The 17549-nt window shown below is 36.7% G+C and overlaps 1 protein-coding gene across 2 annotated transcripts in view; it reads right to left on the bottom strand.

The window, feature by feature from the left end:
• Window positions 1–258: 258 nt before the first annotated feature.
• The window catches only part of BZW2 (basic leucine zipper and W2 domains 2), a 92730-nt gene continuing 75439 nt past the window's right edge, over window positions 259–17549 (bottom strand). For both annotated transcript variants that reach the window (XM_006880263.1, XM_006880264.1), the window contains exons 9-12: window positions 16324–16470; window positions 15338–15476; window positions 1448–1570; window positions 259–724 (exon numbers count right to left, since the gene is read on the bottom strand). In XM_006880263.1, the coding sequence (XP_006880325.1) occupies window positions 696–724; window positions 1448–1570; window positions 15338–15476; window positions 16324–16470 (438 nt within the window). In that variant the 3' untranslated portion in view covers window positions 259–695. The remainder of the gene's footprint in view (window positions 725–1447; window positions 1571–15337; window positions 15477–16323; window positions 16471–17549) is intronic.

Raw genomic sequence — 17549 nt, 5'->3', positions numbered from 1 at the left:
TGACCATGGTCTTCAAACTTTTTATTCAAATTCTCCTAAAATAAAGTGAAAACTCTTTAACATGTTTTAGATTTGAGATAGATTTTTAAAAACATTAGAGCCTCCTGTGTATCCTAATCGGCAAAGTCAGCACTCCTAATATATTTTTTAATTTTCTTCTACTCAATATTCTAGTTGGAATGAAAGGTCTAAGAATTAAGTGTTGGCTATATGAAGAAGTCATATGGAGTAAAGAAATAAACATTCTGAGAATATAAGCCCAGATTTTTAAAAAGCCATTTATTTTAAAAAACTGGTTTGTCAAATCACATACATGAGCAGATACACACTACCAAAGTGGCCCTGTAATAGACACCAGTGGGCGTTCACCACACAGTACCTGAAAAATACAGCTAAAAAAGAGGAGTCTGTTAAGTATTTAATCTCAGATCCCTACTTGACTCCTTGTTGAATGGCTTTAAATTAGCAGACAGTGAATGAGAGGTAGAGTCCCAAGTATAAGATCTGATGCCTCAGGGCTCCATTTAAAAACAAAACAAAAACAAAACCAATTTCCCCCCTCTGCACAAGGGAAGTCTATCCTAATTTTTTTTTCCTTTGTGAAAACAGAAGCCAAGTTTCTCCTTCCAAATGGTTCAGCATTCCCAATCAAAAAGTTCTGTGTGGCGACCTAGATATTGTGCTTTGCTGAGGATCTAATTCTCCTCACCTTCCGATTCAGATTCTAGGAGAAAAAAAACAGAAGGAAGAATAAAACATTTTTCCCCAGATGATTTTTCAAATGAGGTCATGAAAGAGTTTCTAATAATAATAATTTTAAAGAATGTCCTTTGTCCCACATAAAAGAAACTTTAATCCTAGACATCCATTTCTAAGATAAGACAGAGAGTTATGAGAGCAGATAGGAACTTTTTGCTCCTTTTTGTCTTTCTGAAAATATAAGAGGCACATGCATAGTATTAAATACATATATTATTCTTTTGGAGGGAGCTCAAGTGGCCTTGTGGCAAGAAGCTGCATTGCAATCCTGAAAGCACATGATTGGAGGCCTCTGGCTACTCTGCAGAAGAAGGATGGGCAATCTCCTCCCATGCAATTAATCGCCTCTGAAAACCCATTAGAAAGTCAGCTGCTATAGGTTGGTTCCAACTCCACATTACACAACAACAACAACAACAAAACCATTTTAAATATGTGTCAACTGGTGAAAGGTATGACGAAAGCCTACATAATCCCATAATACATGATTAAATCAGATGCATTTTACTTTTCTTTTACATTGATTTGAGGGGGAATAATTTAAGAAATTCCTCCCCTCCATAAAGCACATTTTAACAAAAATGGTTGAAAAAGAAGTGCCCTAAAAAAAAAAATCTTACCTGTAAAACAGGTAGTATAGTAAGATATTATTTGCTAGATGATTGCCAAATTTTAAATAGATTCATACCTTCTTCTGCGTTTTGTAACCATTCAACAAATTTCTTCATCTGGTCAAGAAAAACACTTTTGCCTTTGGCAACATGTGCTTCTTTATACCACTTCAATATCGCTTCTTCACTCAGGACGTCAGCTGAAATTCCAAGGAGAAAAGATTTCAAAGTTAATCCATAATTGTTATAGTTTAAGATAGCTTCAGACCTAAGAGCCTATAAAATCCCACCATTCTCTTTTAATTTAAAAAGAGCTAATATAGAAGAAACCCATACCTGAAGTTAGTCATTATTTTCATGGAGCATGGGACTGATTTAGTGGTTAGCTCAGTAAACATTTTTAGTGACAATATAAATCTCATCAAGCACGATTTCATGGGAGCCTCTAGGTCACCACCAGGATGTGGAAATCTCTAACAGTGCTAATTTTGCTGGTAGGAAGTAGAGTTATTTTGTAATTTTGCAAAAGAATCAGCAACTCCAGCATTTGAGAACATTCATTGGGCCTGGCAAGTTCAACCATATCTTGATTAAACAGACTCTTCAGATAAATAGTCTGTCAAAGGGATTTTTTTTGGTTTGTTTTTAGAAGAAAATGGCAAATTTTTTAAAAAAGTTGTTATTTGCCGTGGAGCTGCTTGCGACTCATAGCGACCCTATGTACAACAGCTCTAAACTCTGCTCTGTCCTGTGCCAATCTCACTGTCTCCGACACACTCATCCCGATTGCCCCACTCACTGAATCAATCCACCTCCCCTCCTGCGCCTGCCCTCCACCCTCCCAAGCACGATGTCCCTCTCCAAAGACCAATCCCTCCTTACAACATGACCAAAGTATGTCAGACAAAGCCTCAGAATCCTTGCCTCTAAGGAGCAGCCAGGTTTAACCCTCTCCAGGATGAATCTGTTTGTTTTCTTAGCAGTCCATGGCACCCCAGCACTCTTTTCCAATACCAAAGCTCAAAAGTATCAATTCTCCTTCTATCCTCCCTGGTCATTGTCCAGCTCTCTGACGCATAACAAGTGATTGCAAAGACCATGGCCTATACCAGACACACCTTAGTCTCCAGAGACACACCATTGCTCTTGAGTTTATGTATAAAGATAGCTTTCTGGGCATGCTGTTGGATCAATAAGTACACCCTGAAAAATTTCTACCAATCCATTTACTGAAAATCATACAGCATAATATTTGAAGAACAGGGATAATTCATTTCTTTACTTTATAAAGAGAAAACCTGAGGCACATTATATTTTCTACAAGTTCTTCCTAAAAAATATGCTGCTAGCTCAAAGTCTACATTTCACAAATTTTCCTAGATACCCTGGGGTTACTATTAATTCACCATTTTTAACGCTATGAATAGAAAGAGGATTATGCAAACAACAGCCTACATACTCATCTAAATGGGTTTTCTTTTGGGATTTGGGAGCAGAAAATGAGATGGCAAACAGATAAAAAGAGTTGTGATTGTCCTCAAAACCTGCTCAGTCCATTATAAATGCTCACCAATCCATGGGAAGCAGTTAAATCAATCTAATGATGTATTTGTAGATCAAATGCAATTTTGACTTAGGAAAATGAGAAAAATAACCCAGTACTGTTCTTCAAATATATATTTGATGAATGTAACATCACTGGCCTTTTCCTAACAAAACCCTTTAGGTTTTCTTTCTTTTTTTTTTTAAAGCCAAAACAAAACCCCCCCAAAAAACCTGGTTTTTAGAAAAGGCTTCTGGATTAAGCTGAACCAAATGAATTGACTAAAACTGAATATGATTTATTTTAGAAACTATTATAATAACTTAAAAAGGATTATTTTTTTTTGTTTGCTCAAGTTTTATCAGTTATGGCACATTTTGCAAAAGGAAGAGGAAACCTGCTTTTATGAGTTTATAAGGACCAGATACTACAGCTGTAATCAAGAATCCTTTAGGGAGCTCTGATGGCCTAGAGGCAAGAAGCTGCATTGCAATTCTGAAGGTACACCTGAAGATACACCGTCCAAATCCTCCGGCTGCTCCACAGGAGAAGGATGGGCAAGCTCCTCCCATGTGATTAACTGCCTCTGAAAACTTGCTGGAGGGTTAGCTATGCATCAGTTCTGACTCAACTGGTACACAACAACAACAATAGAGTTTTTGTTGTCTTTAGTTTCTCACTCTCCCCTCAGAATGATGAGAAACTTCACCACTCACTTGCTATCAAAGCCCACCATTCACAAAAGAGGTGTGGAGGAGGCAGTTTACAGTCTGTGGTCAACCATGGAAACAACTGGTTTTGCAAGACATCTCAGGAATATTTCAAGAACATTAGTTAGAAGCAAAGGGAGTTCTGGTGGCTTAGTGGTAAGGAGTTGTGCTGACAACCCAAAGGACCATGGTTCAAACAGACCGGCTGTCCATGGGAGGAAGACGGGCCATCTCCTCTTGCCTCTAAAAACCTGCTGGAGGGTCAGCTATGAGTCAGTTCCAACTCGATGATACATAACTACAATGATTACATAAATGTGGATCTTGCAAGCCCTTTACATAACTTCAAATTATCTTATTAAAACAAAATAAAAACCAAGCTAAAATGTTTCCAAAAACCAAACTTCCAGATTTCATGATAATGCATCCTTCTTAGTAAGATGGTTCTGAGCCAGTGCCCCCACTAATATGTATTTTTAAGTTTATAAATTATATGCCTATACTAATGAATGTTATTTTTGTTATAAAATAAATGAAATTTTTAAAAATATATTTTTTAAAGGGCCATCTATTTTTTCCTTTCCTCTAAACCTTAATGGATTAGAGATGACACAAAGGACACCATGTAAAGCTGCTTAGGACAGCAATTCATTCATCCTATTTGAAATTTTTCCTTCTGAAGGTCGAGAGCTCATTTCTGAGCTGTATTGCCCCACAGAGGCAGAAAGAGGCTATGCAACTATAAAAACGCCTGTCGGTGAGGGCTCTTGGAAGCTATTAAATGTCTGGAGGTAAAGGCATCAAATGCATTGCCCACAGAAAACAACACTAATTGTTTTATGTACATGCAAAGTTGAGGTCTTCATAGTTAGGACTACAATTTAGTAATATAAATACTTGAGCATTAATGAGAAGACCCCATTTCTGACACCAGCAAACAAATATTTATAGTCTAATAAGGAAAGAAAAGGAATAACTACACATACACATTTATGGGGCAAAGCATGACCATCAAAAAAGTTAAGAAGAAGTAGCATTTGTCTAGTGAAAAAAGTTTTGTCCAGCAAGAAACTACTTGATGAGGAATTAGCAATCTGAATGAAGAAAAGGTTGCCTTCCACATCCCTAGTTAAGAAGTAGATAGGGCAAGGTTCTCATCTATTGTTCATAGTGTTGGTATGAGTTGTAGTTGACCGAAACAGCACCTAACAATAATAACATTAAGGAATTAATTATAATTGGGAGAGCACTAACGTTTTGCTCAGCTCTTCCAGAAATGACTAACTTCAATACAGACTATAAATAAACATAGGGAGGTTAGAATCTATATTATTCTATCTGACCAACTTTAAGGCTTCTAGTGAAACACTTGTGTCCTATGATAGACTTTCTCTCCTTATAAATCAGCATCAACTGAGTCAGATGCCTTATCTCTGCTTCTAATCATACCCATATGAGCTTACTTTGACAATGGTTGTAACCACAATTTTCTTTCTATTCTCTAAAGCTCTATAAGCTAGTCATAATTTCATCCATCACCTCATTTCCTGCACTTAATGTAAGACCCTCCATATAGTATGGATTCAATAAATTTATAGCAGGCAGATTATTAACTTTATGAAGAAAATTAACTTCTATTATGTGTAGAGTTCTAATTTAAAATTTCACATGACAGGAAGATCACAAGATTCTTAAAGTGGTTTGAAGATCGGTTAGATCAATATGCCATGAGCACATAGCATTCAGTATATATTCTAAAATAGAAATGTCACATAAAAACAGACAAAAATAATTTATCTTAGTTACGTTGAAAAAATGAGTCAGAAGGGCGCTCATTTCTTTTTAGAAGATGGAGAAGAAACTGCTTTTAAAAAATCTTGCAGGCGAGACAGAATTTCAACCTAAGAAATTTAAGCTTATACAGTAACTCACAATAGAGATACCAAAACTATACATGAGAAGGCAGTTTCATATCTTTTAGACTTGCATAATGAGAATATAGCATTTATCTTCAGAAAGAAAAATGAATGTGATATTTGAAAGTTCATTCTGTCTATCTATCTATCTATCTATCTATCTATCTATCTATCTATCTATCTATCTATCTATCTATCATCTATCTATCTATCATCTCCCCCTTTCTGCTTTGTTGTACATGCTGTCAAATTAGAACCGACTCCCAGCTGATCCTCCAAATCACACAAGAGGAGATTGTCTATTTCCTACTGAGCAGCTGGTGGATTTGAACCACCTGTCTTTTTGGCAGTGTTAATTCCTTATCCATTAGGTTATTAGAGCTTTAGAAATATGTATTTTCCATATTTTAATATAGAAAGTGAGTCCTCACTGTGACCAATTTAAACCTTTACTAAAAATAATTATCTACAGCTTGTTTATATTTATTGTACTGATTTAATTTAAAAATGTAAAAATTCCAGTTCTAATCCACCAGATACGGTGCTGGAGAAGGAGGGACAATCTCCTCCTGTACCAGTCAGATATGATTTGACGGTATGTGCACACACAAAATAATAAAATTAAAAAAATATTTAAAAAATGTAAAAATTCTTTCCTTAGCGGTGTTTATGTAATACTTAGTAATTAAGTTTGTAGAAGGGACACATGTAATTGTACCCTCAAGTTTCTGTTAACTTTATACTCTGGAAATATGAGGAAGGTGCGTGTACATGCACACTCACACATGAGGGAGGTTTACATTTGTTTTAATTTTTATAATCTTATTGAAGAAAAATACGTACAAGCAGTACCTGACTAATGAACCTTCGTGTTACAGTACCTATGAGCACATTCAAGATTGCTGTCTTATTTTCTTGCTGTTCATGTTCTTGTTAGTAACATGTACTACCTACATAAATGTGGGGAAATCACACAAAAAACCAGACGCACACACTTGTGCTCATGCTTGTGTGTGTGGGGGGAAATGCACATATGTAGGCAGTCATTCAAACAGAAAAAGGGAATAGTGCATGGCTGAAAGTCAAGGAAGGTACTATATCCTTTCACCAGACTTATTCAATCTTTAGACTAAGGAAACAATCTGAGATGCCAGACAATTCATAAGAAGAACATGGCATTAGATTAGAGGCAATCTCATTCACACAGTGCAATATGCAGGCAATACAACCTTGCCTGCTGAATATAAAGAAGACTTTGGGAAATTACTGATGAAGCTCAGATGATATGCTGAAGTATGGATTATACTTTAGCATTGTTGTTATGTGCTGTCGAGTCACTTGCAACTCATAACAACAGCTCTAAACCCTGCTCTACCCTATACCAATCTTATTGTCTCCAACACACACCTATCCCCATTACCCTAGTCACTGAATCAATCCATCTCATTGAGGGTCTTCTTCTCCTGCACTGTCCCTCCACCCTCCCAAACATGACGTTCCTCTCCAAGGACTGGTCCCTCCTTGCAACATGCCCAAAGTATGTCAGACGGAGCTTCAGAATCTTTGCCTCCAAGGAGCGGCCTCTTTTCACCCTCTCTAGGATGAATTTGTTTGTTCTTCTCGCAGTCCATGGTATATCCAATATTCTTCTCCAGCACCACAACTCAAAGGCGTCAACTCTCCTTTTATCATCCCTAGTCATTATCCAACTTTCTGATGCATAGCAAGTAATTGTGAAGACTGCGGCCTAAATCAGGCACACCTTAGTCTCCAGATTGACATTATTGCTGTTCAGTGCTCTGGAGAGAGGTCCCTGACAGCAGACTTTCCTAATGCAATTTGCCTTTTGATTCCTGGCTGCTGGTACCAAGAGTGGTGATTTTGGCGCCAAGCAAACTAGAGCTGTTAACAATCTCAAAATCCTCCCAATTGGATCAATTAGCATCATCATTATACAGAGAGACAAGATTAAAGTTATTGAAAACTACATTTTTCTTGAATTCACAATCATTGTCCAGGAAAGCAAAAGTCCAAAACTCAAAGCAGCATTGCTTTGGACAAATTTGTTGTAAAATACCTCTTCAAAGTGTTAAATGTTTAGCAAGTAAGTCTCTTTGAGGGCTAAGATGCAATGAATTCAATTACTGGTATTTTCCACTGCCTCATATGCACATGAAAGCTGCACAGTGACAAAAGAGGGCTGGTGAGGAACTGATGTGTGAATTATGGTGCTAACAAAGAATACTGAATATACTATGAACCGCCAGAAGGATGAATATATCTATCTTGGAAAAAGTAGAGCTGATGACTTCCTTAGAAGCAACTATGGTACTTCCTGTTATGTACTTTGGGCATGTTTTCAAGGAGGGACTAGTCCTTGGGGAAGGATGTTTGGTAAAATAGATGGTGAGTAAAAGAAAGAGGAAGATCCTCTAGAAGATGAACTGACACAGCACCTGCAAAGTGGCTTAAGCACCGTAAAGGTTACAAGGATGGAGCAGGACTGGGCAGTGCGTTTAGGGTCCCTGTGAACTGGAAACAGCTCAACAGCAAGGTACATCACAGTGCTGCAGCACAGGATCTGTTGTTAATATACTCAGAGTCACTCAAGAAAGATGAATAATGGAATTTTCAAAGATATTGTTACGTATTGTTGAGCTGCATCAATTTATAGAGACCCTGTATTAAACAGAATGAAACTCTCTCTTATCTTGTACCCTATTCACAATCTCAGCAGTGCTTAAGCCCACTGTGGCAGTCACTCTGTCAAACCATCTCAGAGCTCCTCTACATGTTTAGCTGATACTCTTCTTTTCCAAGCATAATATCCTTCTCCAGGAATTGGTCCCTCCTGATAACATGCCCAAAGTAAGTGAGATGAAGTCATACCATCTGTGCTTCTAAAGAGTAACCTGGTTTCACTTCTTTCAAGAGAGTTTTGTCTCTTTTGGCAACCCATGGTATAGTCAATATTCTTTACCAACAATATAATTTATGGGCATCAATTCTTCTCCTGTCTTCCTTTTCCATTGTCCAATTTTCAGATAGATATGAAGCAATCAAAAATACCATGGTTTGTGTTAGGCACACCTTAATCTTTAAAGTGACATCCTTACTCATTAGCACTTTAAAGATGTCCTTGTCAGCAGGTTTGCTCAATGCGTTGTCATTTGATTTCTTTTTTTTTTAAATTTTGTATGTGCAATGATTTATTTATAGCAAATACCTTTTTTTTTAAAAAAAAATACAGAACATCAACAGTGGCTTTACACATAGACATCCTGATGGATAGCATAGAAATTAGATTGACTACATCTGTGGAAGGAATTGTTGGATAAGATGAATATCAGGAGTCAAAACAAGGCTAGGTGTTAACATAAAACAAAAAAATTGTTTTGTAATATACCACCAGGTCACCTGTGTCTCATAGCAACCCTATGGGGTTCTGAAGCCTCCCTGTCCTGAGCCAGTGTAACTGACTCTGACACACCTACCCCCACTGCCCTAGTTATTGTATCAATCTATCTCATCTGGGGTCTTCCTCTCCTGTGCTGTCCCTCCACCCTTCCGTGCATGATGTCCTTCTCCAAGGATCAGTCCCTTCTTCTTTTTTTATTTTCATAATTTTTAAAATAATTTTAATGAACATTTACAGAGATCTGGATTTCCATTCATTCATTGCTGCACTTCTCTCTCTGCCCAGCCCAGCCCCCGCCCCCCCACCTCCCTTTGTCCCCTCACCCGCACCCCGTTCGCTCCTCTCTTTGAAAAGTAAAAGAAACACTCCCTCCCTGGTACACAATCCCCTGCAACCTTCTCCCCGCCCCAAGTACATTCCACTATGCAACCTTAATTGTGGACTCTTGGGATAACCATAATACTCTTTCATACATCGCTTTTAAATTATCCTCTCTCCCTCATCTGTTTCAGTGCAGTATACACAATTTATCCAGTTTTTCTCAGTCTTACCCCAAACCTGATATCAGTCCCATTTTACAGCAGTGGCACCATGCAATATTTGTCCTTTTGCGACTGAGATATTTCACTCAGGATAATGTCCTCCAGAGTCACCCATTTTGAATAATATTGCATGAGTTCCTTGTTTTTCAATGCAGCGTAGTATTCCATTGTGTGAATATACCACAGCTTCTCTATCCATTCGTTTGTTGATGGGCACCTGGGTTGTTTCCAACTTCTTGCTATTGTGAACAAAACCGCAGTAAACATGGGTGTGCATATATCTGCTTGGATGCCATTTATGGTCTCTTTGGGATATATTCCCAGTAAGTGGAATTGCTGGGTCAAATTGTATCTCTATTCGCAACTTTTTGAGAAAGCGCCACACCACTTTCCACAGTGGTTGCACCATTTTACACTCCCACCAACAGTGAATAAGGGTTCCAGTTTCTCCACAACCTTGCCAGCATTTGTAGCTAGCTGTTCTGTTAAATTCTGCTATTCTGACTGAGGTGAGATGCTATCTCATAGCTGTTTTGATTTGCATCTCTCTTAGAGCTAGGTATTTTGAACATATCTTCATGTGCTTGTTGGCCATCTGAATGTCTTTCTTGGTGAAGTGTCTGTTGATATCCTGTGCCCATTTTTCGATTGGATTATTTACCTTTAACTTGTTGTGGTGCTCAAGTATTTTATAAATTCTAGATATAAGTCCCTTATCTGACATGTCATTACCAAATACTTTTTCCCAGTCTGTGGCTTCCCTTTTTACCCGGTTGGAGAAGTTTTTGGATGTGCATAGGGATTTGATTCTTAGAAGGTCCCAATCATCTATTTTATCTTCCCCCGGTTGTAGATTTTTCAGGATACTTGTAAGACTGTTTATTTTGTGGATTAGGACTACTAGAGTTCTTCCAAGCTTTTCTGTAATGAAGTTTATAGTCCTTGGTTTTAGTCCTAGATCCATGATCCACCTTGAGTTGGTTTCTGTATATGGAGTGAGGTGTGGATCTTGCTTGAGTCTTCTGCAGGTATTTTTCCATTTCTGTCAGCAACATTTCTTAAAAAGGCTGTCGTTTGCCCACTTAGCTGATTTCATCTCCTTGTCAAAAATCAGTTGACCATAAATAGATGGGCTGATCTCTGGGTTCTCAATTCTATTCCATTGATCTATATGTCTGTAATTGTACCAGTACCACGCTGTCTTAACCACCACGGCAGTGTAGTAGGATTTGAAATCAGGGAGTGAGATGCCTCCTACCTTTTTTTCTATTTTTAAGGAGTGCTTTGCTTATTCGGGGCTTTTTTCCAATCTAAATGAAACTGGAGATTACTTTTTCCATCTCCTTGAAGAATGGGATTGGTATTTTTATTGGGATTGCATTGAATGTGGAAATTGCTTTTGGTAGTATTGCTATATTCACAATATTGAGTCTTCCTATCCAAGAGCAAGGGATATTCTTCCACTTCTCCAGGTCTCTTTTTGTTTCTTGTAGTAACGTTTTATAATTTTCTTTGAAAAGATCCTTTGTGTTTTTGGTTAGATCTACTCCCAAGTATTTAATCTTGTGATTCACTATTGTGAAGGGTATTGTTTTTGGACATAGTTGACCAATTCAACAAAGTAGAGGATACAAGATCAACATACAAAAATCAGTTGGATATCTCTTCAGTGACAGCTGAACAATACATAACAGTATCTTTGAAAATTCCATTATTCATCTTTCTTGAGTGACTGAGTATATTAACAACAGATCCTGTGCTGCAGCAGTTGCCTATCAATATTATTCTATTATGTACCTTGCTGTTGAGCTGTTTCCAGTTCATAGGGACCCTAAACGCACTGCCCAGTCCTGCTCCATCCTTATAACCTTTATGGTGCTTGAGCCACTTTGCAGGCGCTATGTCAGTTCATCTTCTAGAGGATCTTCCTCTTTCTTTTACTCACCATCTATTTTTTTGTCACTGAAGAGATATCCAACTGGTGATTTTTGTATGTTGATCTTGTATCCTGCTACTTTGCTGAATTGGTCAACTATGTCCAATAGTTTTCTTGCTGAGTCTTTAGGGTTTTCTAGGTATACTATCATATCATTTGCATAGAGAGATAATTTTACATCCTCTTTGCCAATTTGGATACCTCCTACTTCCTTCTCTTGTCTTATTGCTATCGCTAAGACTTCCAATACAATATTGAATAAGAGAGGTGATAGTAGGCATTTTCCTCGTTCCTGTTCTTAAAGGGAATGCCTTTAACCTCTCTGTTGAGAACGATGTTGGCTCTCGGATTTGCATAAATACTTTTTACTATGTTGAAGAAATTCCCCTTTAATCCTATTTTGTTGAGTGTTTTAATCAGGAAAGGGTGTTGGATGTTGTCAAAGGCCTTTTCTGCATCAATTAATAGGATCATGTGGGGCTTGTTCTTTGCTTTGTGAGGAATTACATTGATTGTTTTCCTTATGTTGAACCACTCTTGCTATCCTGTTATAAATCCCACTTGGTCATGATGGATTATTTCTTTGATGTATCGTTGAATTCTATTGGCCAGTATTTTATTCAGTATTTTTGCATCTATGTTCATAAGAGATATTGGCCTATAGTTTTCTATTTTGGTGGTGTCTTTTCCTGGCTTTGGTATCAAGGATATGTTTGCTTCATAGAGTGAATCTGGGAGAATTCCATCTTTCTCTATTTTCTGAAATAGTTTATGTAGAATTGGTGACAATTCTTCTTTGAATGTTTGATATAATTCACTTGTAAAACCACCTGGTCCAGGGCTTTTTTTGGTCAGAAGTTGTTGTATTGTCATTTGATTTCTTGACTGCTGTTTTGCTGATTATGTATCCAAGTAAAATTAAATCCTTTGCAACTTAAATATTTTTTCCATATTATCACATTTTTCATTGGTCCAGTGGTAACATATTTTTTCCTCCTCCTCCTCCTCCTCATGTTGAGGTGCAATGAATACTGAAAGCTACAGTCTTTGAGCTTCATCAATAAGTGCTTCAATCTTATTTTCTGCAAGTAAGTACAAAGTATATACAAAGATACTGATACTAACAGGCAACATTAATGAAACCAGGGAGGGGTAAGTTAACTTATACCAGAACCAACATAAATAAGATGCAGACTTTGAAATAGAAACTTGTCAGAAGCTGAGAACTACTGACATAAAATTTTCCATTTGAACCACTTTTTTTTTGGAACCACTTTTAATGAACAGTTTAGTGAGATGAATTATAATCACAAAGTTGCATAACCATCATAACTATCTATTTCAATTGTTTTAATCACCTCAAATAGAAACTCAGTACTTCCTCAGTATAATACCTCCACATTCCACCCTCTCCCCAGCTGCTGGTGAATTTCTTTTCTGTACATTTAACTATTCTAGATACTTCATGTAAGTGGAATCACAAACTATTTTTCTATTACATGTTTAAAATACTGCTTCAAGCAACAAAATTTTTATTGCACTAACCAAAAGAAATCCACATTATTAGACAGAGTAAGTAAGCAAGATAATATTTAACACTGGTAAAATGTCTATGAACATACAGGATCCAGGAGAATATGACTGGGACTATGTTTCCATAAACATTATTTTACATTTTATAGCATCATCAGAAAGCCTGATAGAAAATAAAATTCTGAAACACTTTCCTAGACCTGATGAACCAGAATCTCTGGGGAATTTGTGGTTTAACAAGCTTTCCAGGTGATCTTCTGCACAGTAATGTTAGAAGAGGAATGTATTATAACATCCTACTCCTCAAGCATTTTCTATAGGCACATAAAATACAGAATAAGAACATTCAACTTCCTAGAAAAAGAAATCAAACACATGTCTGTCTCCTTGTGCACACATACTTGTCAGAGAAAATAAAGTCAAGGTAAAAACCAGCAAATAAAAATATTAAGAAGGGTTTAGGGCTGTTGGACAAAGGGTTGCTATGAGTCACAAATGACTCGGTGGCACATAACAACAACAACAACAAGAAACACAGATACTTAATAGTGGAACGAGACAACATTCCCTGGGGATTCCATATTCTCAAGAGAAAACATGGAATAATTTCTTTTAGAATAAACAGATCGTACTTATAATTTCATGGAAAGCTATCATAAAATTTCGTATAAACTTTTGTTTAGTTTTAAAACCCTAATGATATATTTCACACTTCAATTATAAAAATGAATAAAAAAAGTATTTTTAAAAAGGTTGTTTTATTTCATTTCCATTATCTACAAAATCAGGAAAAACCTGATTTTGATACTATTCCCCTCTCATATATCCTTAGGTCTGCTCATTCTTGACACAGGCCTGGCTAACTTTGCATTATTTAAGATTGTTTACCATGTAAACAAAAGGTTCAAGGAAGTTAATGATGGCTCTTCCTTTTATTTCTTGTAGATACTTTGCTATTTTATTATTACTTTGTGTCAGTATTCCTTAGCATTTAAATTGACAACAAGAAAGAAAAACAGCTGTTAGTTATCCACCTGTCAGTTGTTATAAGAAGTAAAATGGGGAAGGAGGTTGGAATTAATGGTTAAAATGAGAAATTTGAAGATAGTAATAGTTAAGTCACCTAGATGCTATTATTAACAAGGAGTGACAAATTTGTTTTTCTGTATATTAAGTACAGTAATGAAACTGAATAGTACCTCAGATGAGGATCAAATAACTACCTTTAAAAAAAAGAGCTTAAAAACTCTTTTAAAAAATTTTTTTAGAGATTGGTTATGCTACAGAATAAATGTCTAGAAAGAAAAATGTGTGTTTTGGTTACTACCGTGTCATAGGAACAATTTAGCACTCATCACCACCAAGCAATGGGACATGACCTATAGGTCTCTTTACTAGCTTTACAGTTGTAATTAAGTAATTCTCATTCTTGATTTCCAGGTACCAACTGATGGCTGGCAGTATAACATTTGGATTTGGTTCTGATCATTCATTTGTGAGTCCTAGTTTGAGGACATTCTCATATCATGAACATTTCCAAGAACATCTAACTCAAATCTGAGCACAGAAAAATTGACTTAGAGAAATTAAAATAGGAGTCAGTGGCTATTGAATTCTCCTCTAAGTATATAAATTGCTTCCAAATACCTTTACGGTACTGAAAAAGTAAAATACTACAGCAACATTTGTGGGTGCTTGTATAGATTTAAAGAATCTTGATGGCCAATTAAAATTCTGTGTGAAATGTTATTCAAATACCTTTAAATAAGTAGTATCAAATTTCATATTCCAAGTGCCTACATTTTCACTCAAATATAAAAATTTAAGAACAAAGCCAAAAGAGAAGAAACATTTGGCATAGTTCACCTTTTCACAATTATGATTAGTGTTAATAAACAATTTAGTTTGTCTGAAAATGCTGTTTATTCAATAGCCTCTAATAAGCATCAATCCTTACATGCTATTTTTTTCCTTCACAAAATGACATAAACTCAAGCCAATAAAACAGTAGAAGATCATTTTTATGTGTTGTTGTTATGGAGATTGAGAGCAGTTAAAAAACCTAATAGCATTCACCTATGGAAGGCTGTGGTGGGTTGTTATGGCAACATAATCCTTATAATACAATGAAAAGACAGTAACTGTGAAGATCTAAAAATAGCTATTTCCTTGGAAAAAATAATAGCTTGGCCAAACATCTAAACACAAGGTAAAAAGGCCCAATTATTTCAGTGGAAGTCATATTTATGATATTTGTAAGATTCTGGGCATATGATCTACTTATTACTCTTTGTCTTGCCCCCCAGCTTTGCCCATTCAAATGCTTCAATAAGACATTGGCACATAGGAGGGGAGAACACAATGAATACCTTTATAAAAGAGAACCACAATCTTCTGAAAGGCTTTCATGAAATGGATGTTGTCGTAACAGTATTCCTGAACCTTCTGGAGGAGGATCAGCTCCGATTGGCCTTGAGAGCTGAACACAGCCAGTAGGGGAGCATATTGCTAAAAGAGAAATGAGAAAGTCTGTTAAAACTATTACATGTAACGTCAAGCTAATCTAGAGGTTTGATTAGAAAACATTCTCTACTAAGATTATCTTCTTATTGCATTATCATGTCCAAAAGAAATTATTTTTATCTCAACATCTTAACAATTTTTCTCGTATCTACTAAAAGAAGATCCCAAATCCAAGATTCTCACTCTATGAAAGAGAACTACTATGCCTTTTCAGAAAGATATTATGCCATGAGACAGAGTAAGGTTATCTGAGGTTGCTGCTAGACCTTTAATACCGATGGAAGTGACCGTGCTATTTTGTCCTTACGGCTTTGTTCTTTTGTCCCCTTTCCCTGCAAATGTCCTTGCCTTCCAGTCACTGACGCATATCCATTGTTTCGTGTAGGACTGATTCTGTTCCACTTATCTTTCCCCAGAAGCCTTCTCTGATTAATTTAACCTGCAGTTTAGTCATCGCACTGTTCTCACAAACACTGAGAGTTGTTTAACTTTATGTTTTGAAACCAAGTTTTTCCAATTCTAAGAATTCTAATCTATAGAACAGAAGCCAATGGTTTGGTTAGATTTTACTTTCACCTGTAAGCCTATATGGGACTATTGTGTGGATTTTTTTAAATTTTGTTTTTCTAAATAAGAATTAATCTCTATACGGTATAGAGGCTCTCACATGTGAAACATTTTGGGCAGCAGGAGATCTGAAAAGAAATAAACAGGAATTCAATGTTTGGGCTGAGTCTTGGGGTGGGGTGGGGGTATGGACTGCAGTAGTAAGCCTTTGGTCCTACTCTTCAGAGCTGAGGTTGGCCTGACTGCTGAGACAGGGCTTTGTTACCTTCAGGTGCTTGAGGGCTTGCTCAGCAACAAGCTCCTCCTTCTTGTTCCATTCTACAGCATTCATAACACAGGTCCACAGAAGACCAATCACTGCCGTTTCTGGAAGGTCGTTCCTCTTCATTTCTTCTTTGATATAAAGCACCACCTAACAGCCATAGAAAAAGTGGGTCAGAGAGTAACAAGCAGATGGAGAGTGCCTCACCCGTTGCATTGTCAGGAAAAAAGTCTGCCAGAGAGGAATATTCTGTCAGTTTCTCCCTTCCAAGGGTGTATTCTCAGACTGCAATAGGAGAAAAAAATGACTTGCTCTCAAAGCAAATTTAATTTTAGTCCAAAAATTAAGAGGCTTAGTTCTGCCTGGAAACTGCTGGATAACACAGGGCAAGAAGGAATCTTTGTTTCCTAAGAATTATTCTTTTATATGCAAAAATCCCTTCAGGTGAAGCAGAATAAGAAACCAGTATAGCCCTCTCAGGTTTTGGAGAAGGAGAAGGCAACAGAGCTATGAAATTTTTTAGCTTCTTCCTTCCCCATAATTCAAACTTTAACAGACACCATTGATGATCTTCAAACCCTAGCTTGAAGCTAACTTATAAATAAATAATAAAGTCTAAAATTATTATTTTTCCTATTTGCTACCTATCAATTTAGCAATCCTCAGCAAGTAATTCCACACAAAATTATATTTAAATATTCAAATTCATCCAAAAATCTGACTGTATGTAATCTATGTCAATTCAGTTCATTGTCTGATATTGGTTTAGCATTTTTTTTTTCCTTTCAAATAAGGTTGCATGTGTAATAAAAGACATGTGTTAGACTGTCTGCATATCCCTTCCTTATAACATATGGGACCTAGGCCAGGAAGTTTTCATCACTTCTTCAAGATGTTAGAGACTCTTAAACGATTAAAGACAGTAATGTATTTCAAGGATGGGAAGAAGCTGGGCAATCTCAGCCAGCAAAGTGGCTGTAAAATTAAAGTAAAACCTGTAAAGAAATGTGATCTGTATCTTAAAACATCAAAATGCTTCTCACTCCAAGGAAAAAGTTCAAGTTTTTGTCTAAAGGAACTTATCCTTCTTGCTAACTTCAATGCCATAAACCTGTACGACGCCTATTCCTTTATCATCTCCATCTGATGTTGTTGTTGTTATGTGCCCTGAGTCCTTTCCGACTCATAGCGATCCTATGCACAACAGCCCTAAACCCTGCTCTATCCTG

The sequence above is a fragment of the Elephantulus edwardii genome, unplaced genomic scaffold, assembly GCF_000299155.1.
Source record: "Elephantulus edwardii isolate Elephantulus edwardi_28Jun2011 unplaced genomic scaffold, EleEdw1.0 scaffold00007, whole genome shotgun sequence".
Taxonomy (NCBI): Eukaryota; Metazoa; Chordata; class Mammalia; order Macroscelidea; family Macroscelididae; genus Elephantulus; species Elephantulus edwardii.
The sequence above is the reverse complement of the archived record's forward strand: the minus strand, read 5'-3'. Positions and strand labels throughout refer to the sequence as shown.